The sequence below is a fragment of the Priapulus caudatus genome, unplaced genomic scaffold, assembly GCF_000485595.1.
Source record: "Priapulus caudatus unplaced genomic scaffold, Priapulus_caudatus-5.0.1 Scaffold492, whole genome shotgun sequence".
In the NCBI taxonomy this organism is placed as follows: Eukaryota; Metazoa; Priapulida; class Priapulimorpha; order Priapulimorphida; family Priapulidae; genus Priapulus; species Priapulus caudatus.
The window spans coordinates 132,154-137,910 of record NW_014577553.1 but is presented as its reverse complement, the minus strand read 5'-3'; the positions used below and the strand labels follow the sequence as shown (position 1 = coordinate 137,910).

Sequence of the window (5,757 nt, the reverse complement as noted above, 5' to 3'; positions counted from 1 at the left end):
CTATATATATATATATATATATATATATATATATATATATATTATACACTACTGACTCTATGAATGAATGTATGACGGGGTTACGAACCTGAGTGAGTTTTCCGGTGGCCACCTCCCATATCTTGAGACTCATGTCGAGGGAACCAGTGACCGTGTACTTGGAGTCGCTCGCCATCGTCACACACGTGATCATGTCCGCGTGCGTGATCTTTTGTACAACGTTGACGTCACTGAGTGTCCACAGCCGCGCGCTGCGAGGTAAACAACGTAAACAACGTAAACAACGTAAACAACGTAAACAACGTAAACAACGTAAACATCCGCGTGCGTGATTTTCTGTACAACGTTGACGTCAATGAGTGTCCACAGCCGCGCGCTGCAAGGTAAACAACGTAAACAACGTAAACAACGTAAACAACGTAAACAACGTAAACAACGTAAACAACGTAAACAACGTAAACATCCGCGTGCGTGATCTTCTGTACAACGTTGACGTCACTGAGTGTCCACAGCCGCGCGCTGTGAGGTAAACAACGTAAACAACGTAAACACCGTAAACAACGTAAACAACGTAAACAACGTAAACACTGTAAACTTTGTATTAAGCTTGCTGACTTGTGAAAAAACAATGTATTAAATGTGACGAGTAATATTGTCACCTTTTTACATGTTAATACGTTAGTTTACATGTTAATACGTTGTTTACATGTTAATACTAACGTATTAACATGTAAATAACGTATTAACATGTAAATAACGTATTAACATGTAAATAACGTATTAACATGTAAATAACGTATTAACATGCTGAACAATGTAAACATAAGAAAGGTCGGGTGGTCTTTCTTCACGCAAAATGTTGTCGATGGCGGGCTTGCATATTATATTCATTAATGCTTGCAATAATTATTCCGCAAATATAACAGACATGTAAAATACTATGTCCTCTATTCCAATTTATTCATACATATTTAATGCAATCATAAATATTAGGAACATTTTTGAAAATCCGTACAGAAAGAACAGTTTCGCATAAGGTGAATTAGTTGGTGATGTCGCATTGTGTGTGGGAGAGGAGGCGACGTGTACGGGGAGACGGTCGGGACAGGCAGAGAAGAAGGAGGACATGTACAGGGAGACGGGCGGAACAGGCAGAGAAGAAGGAGATATGTACAGGGAGCCGGTCGGGACAGGCAGAGAAGGAGGAAGACATGTACAGGGAGACAGTCGAGACAGGCAGAAAAGGAGGAAGACATGTACAGGGAGACGGTCGGGACAGGCAGAGAAGCAGGAGGTGTGTACAGGGAGACGGTCGGGACAGGCAGAGAAGGAGGAGGACATGTACAGGGAGACGGTCGGGACAGGCAGAAAAGGAGGAAGACATGTACAGGGAGACGGTCGGGACAGGCAGAGAAGGAGGAGGACATGTACAGAGAGACCACCCCCGCCCCCACACCAACTCACCTGTGATCTCCGTCGCTGGAGAACACGTATTTACTGTCTGGAGTCACAGCGACGAGGTGCGACGGTCCGTTACACGACAACAGCTGCTCTCCTGTTTCCGCTTGCCAACACTTGATGGCGCCCTTGGCGTCGGCAGAGAGAATGCGTTCGTTGTCGGCGGTCACAGTCACACTGAGTATGTCCCCCGCATGTCTCTGATAACGCAGATATAACATAGAAATAATATAGATAGACTATATTATATAGTAAGGCATACCATTTGAGCGACAACCCCGGTTGAATTGCGGTACTATTTTTTGTAGTGAGCAAATATGAGAATTTATAAGTCAGAATTCAAACAAGGAAGCTGGAAACGGAAATGTTGTGCACGAAAGTGAGGCTCACAGAATTTATCTTAATTAGCCAAATTTCTGGTTAGTTACCGGTTGCTTCCATTTTTTTCGCACCCCGCATAACATGTTTCGCCCACCGGCGGTGGTCGTATTATAGACTATATGGCTAGTCTATCTATATTATTTCTATGAGATATAACGACGATTAAATTTAATTGACAGTTAAACTGATTATCTCCCAGCGTGTCTCTGATAATGCAGATATAACATAGAAATAATACAGATAGACTATATTATCGACTTATCTATATTATAGACTATATGGCTAGTCTATTTATATATTATTTCTATGAGATATAACGACGATTAAGTTTAATTGACAGTTACACTGATTATCTCCCCGATTGTCTCTGATGACGCAGATATAACGACGATTAACACCACATGGCTCCCCCTGGTGGCACGAGTTATGCCGACGTTTTCACGCGGGGAATATATGAATAAACAGTTCAGTGTGAATGAATGAAGCGGGGAATGACTATAATATTTAATGTATTGGCATGTATTGACATGTTACCGATAGGTCTTGAAGCCTCTACTTATTTAAAGTTATATAACTTCTTATTCATTATCTTCTATCTAGCCCCACCCACTTCACCACACACTCCCTCTCGCACGCTCTAGAGTTCTCTCTCTCTCTCTCTCTCTCTCTCTCTCTCTCTCTCTCTCTCTCTCTCTCTCTCTCTCTCTCTCTCTCTCTCTCTCTCTCTCTCAATGTGTCCTTATCTCTGTCTCGTTGCCCATTTGCTCTCACTCACTCTCCTCTCCCCTCTCTCTCTCGTTTGATTGCAATTCGACCTCTGCTCGTTCGTTTATGCTCAGCGTTCGCTTCTGTTTGTCCAGGTTCAATTCAGAACATTGACATCGACGACACCGACTGCAACTGCACTCAGAAGAATGACGTCATCGCTGGAGTCGTCGGAGCGTCCTCTAGCGTCACGTCGATCCAAGTTGCTAACCTACTGCGCCTGTTTAAGATCCCACAAGTAAGTTATTGCTGTTGTCTGTCATGTCTGGCGTGTATCTGCGACGCGGTGCCTTTACTAGTTGCCATCGGTTCGTTGTCAGATGCATCGCAACTACACGACACTGGTTACGAAAACTATTGTTACCATGAGCATATCTCTAAAGCTGCATAGATATATCAATGTAATACGAAATAGATAAAAATAAAACGATACAACGATTGAAAACAAAGATTCCGAGTAGCATATCTGACAGAGGTATTTATATATAGTTATATAGATAGTTATAGGGTGCTCTCGCTTTGTCTGACAGCGGTCTGTATAGTTATATAGATTGTAAGCGCGGGCTCTCGTTCTGTCACGGACAAGCTTTCTCGCGCTGGCGGCTTCTGCTCTCGTCTCTGAGCTTCAGGGATGCTCAGGGATGCACACTGAAGCGCGCACAGACTCTCTACGAGCAATTAGTTACGCACGCGTGCCGACGCAATTTCATCAGAAGTCGTCGCCGGCAGAGGCACAGCTGGGCGAAGCGAAAAAAATCAGCGCGTCTTGAATGAGCTCATCTTTTTCGCCGATCAGCACGTCGAGCGCACGGGGCATGCGTAAAAGAGAGAGAGAGCGAGAGAGGAAGAGAGAGAGAAAGAGAGAGAGAGAGAGAGACAGGGAGAAAGAGAGAGAGAGCGAGTCTGCGAAGATCAAATATGGGCGCGGTGAATTTTTTCCCTCGAGGGGGCGCTGCTAGGAGCCGCCATCTTGGCGCTGATGCATGTACGTTGACATGGCGTGTTCGCACGATGACAGAGATAGCGAGTGTGTGGGCGTACGTTCTTGCGTGTGCGTGCGTGCGTGCTAGTGTGCGCGTGCGTGTGTGGTGAGAGGGGCGTCTCTCGCCTCTGTATCGGCCGCACCAATTATTGGCCGCATCCTTTGATGTGTGGCGCGGTGAATGCGTGCTTTGTGCCCCGACGTCCTATCCCGGCTGCGCAAACACTCACGATCGCGTGTCCCTCTCCAAGTCTCGCCCGCGCGCTCGCGACGGTGTGTGTCTGTGTGTGTGTGTGTGTGTGTGTGTGTGTGTGTGTGTGTGTGTGTGCGCGTGCGGGCGTGCGTGCGTGCGTGCGTGCGTGTGTTAGTTTAAAATGCAGACGTATATAAACACGCGCGTGGGCGGTTAACAACTTTTTACGATTCCATTAACCTTTCTAATAAAGTTACCCTACGTGTTTTCCTGAAAAGATATCTCTCGAATGCAAAGGTATATAGTCGCATGGCGTGTAATCGCTTGGTTCGGCCGCCAGGGTGATATTCTAGCAGTTATATATCCAGCGCAGCGCGAGAGAGACGAGACCGGCTCTTGTTTCGGCGACGACCAATCAAATCAGGAACGAGAGTGGAAAGCCGGGATTATTACGTGAAGCGCTCAGGTTCGCATGGCGACAGATTTCATATTCGCCGTGGCGCACGTTGGTGCCTGCAACGTTTCAGAGCTGCTGCTGCTGTTGTTGTTGCTGCTGTTGTTGCTGCTGCTGATGATGCTGCTGCTGCTGCTGCTGCTGCTGCTATTGCTGCTACTGCTGCTGCTGCTGCTACTACTACTGCTGCTGGAGGTGATGGTGGTGGTGATGCTGCTGCTGCTACTGCTGCTGCTACTGCTACTGCTACTGCTGTTGTTGCTGTTGCTGCTGCTGCTGCTGCTACTGCTACTGTTGTTGCTGCTGTTGCTGTTGCTGCTGCTGTTACTGTTGTTGTTGTTGCTGCTGCTACTACTCTTGCTGTTACTGCTGCAGCGACTTCTGCTGCTGCTGCTGCTGATGCTGCTGCCGCCGCCGCTGCTGCTGCTGCTGATGCTGATGCTGATGCTGCTGCTACTGCTACTGCTACTGCCGCTGCTTCTGATGCTGCTACTGCTGCTGCCTAATGCGTAAATGCAGGAAAATCTTATTCAAATTTCGCGATACGGCTTAGGATTTGAAATCGCATCTAGGCGAAAGGCCCAGGGAAATGGAATTTTACGAGAGCCTATGTTATAATTAAAACGCGACCGCCGCGGTTTGCGTTGGTCGCTGCGTGTGCGCGAACGAGCTTGCGATGACGCGTGAAGGATGAAGGCGCATATAGAACGAGAAGAAGCCAAGAGCTCTTGTCGTCTCATATACGCTTACAGTCGAAAAAAAACCGTTTTTTGTTCTATCGCGGTCGCAATACAAATCGTAAAATCGGGCACGAAAATGCGTTTTCGCAAAAAAAAACCTAATCGCCTTTGCGTATACGGCAAGCAAATGAGTACAAATAAGATTCGTGCAATAGTCGGTGTAGTTTTTTTGTTGCATAGTAGATTCGCTTTACAAGAGAGCAGAATTTTTTTCAAGTTGAACCGATTACACTACAATACCACCGAAAAACAAATACGTTAGCGAAAGCCGTCTGATAGTGAGGACGTTGTCGCATATAAAGATATATAGTTAGGTAGCATATAAAAAATAGTTACGGCGAGGCCTGATGCAATATCTCATGCATGATCATACGCCGCCCGTGCGTTTGTTTATCTGCAATTTGATCTTGACGTGAAGCAGTGAGATAATGTGTGGGTTCTATATATGCATAATGTTTGATCATGCATAAAGTGCGCAGATATATTTGATATCGTATCCGTTCACGAGCCTGCAAGCGCTTGTGCGCGCGCATACACGCGCATGCCCGCACGCACAGAAACACGCCCGCACACATATACGCATACACACGCACACACACATGCACGCACACACGCGCGCATGCACACAAAACACGCAAACAAACAAATAAAAAACAAACAAATAAACACACACACACACGTACACGTAAAAAACAAACATTCACGCACACACATCTATACACACGCGCGCGCACACATACACACACACACACACACACACACACACACACACACACACACACAC

At 46.4% G+C, this 5,757-nt stretch overlaps 1 protein-coding gene across 1 annotated transcript in view; it reads right to left on the bottom strand.

Annotated features, from left to right (window-relative positions):
• LOC106810981 (vegetative incompatibility protein HET-E-1-like) overlaps positions 1-1,922 on the bottom strand; it is a 61,030-nt gene extending 59,108 nt beyond the window's left edge. The window contains exons 1-3 of the mRNA XM_014814487.1: positions 1,887-1,922; positions 1,465-1,658; positions 89-251 (exon numbers count right to left, since the gene is read on the bottom strand). Coding sequence (XP_014669973.1) covers positions 89-251; positions 1,465-1,658; positions 1,887-1,922 — 393 coding nt within the window. The remainder of the gene's footprint in view (positions 1-88; positions 252-1,464; positions 1,659-1,886) is intronic.
• Positions 1,923-5,757: the final 3,835 nt, after the last annotated feature.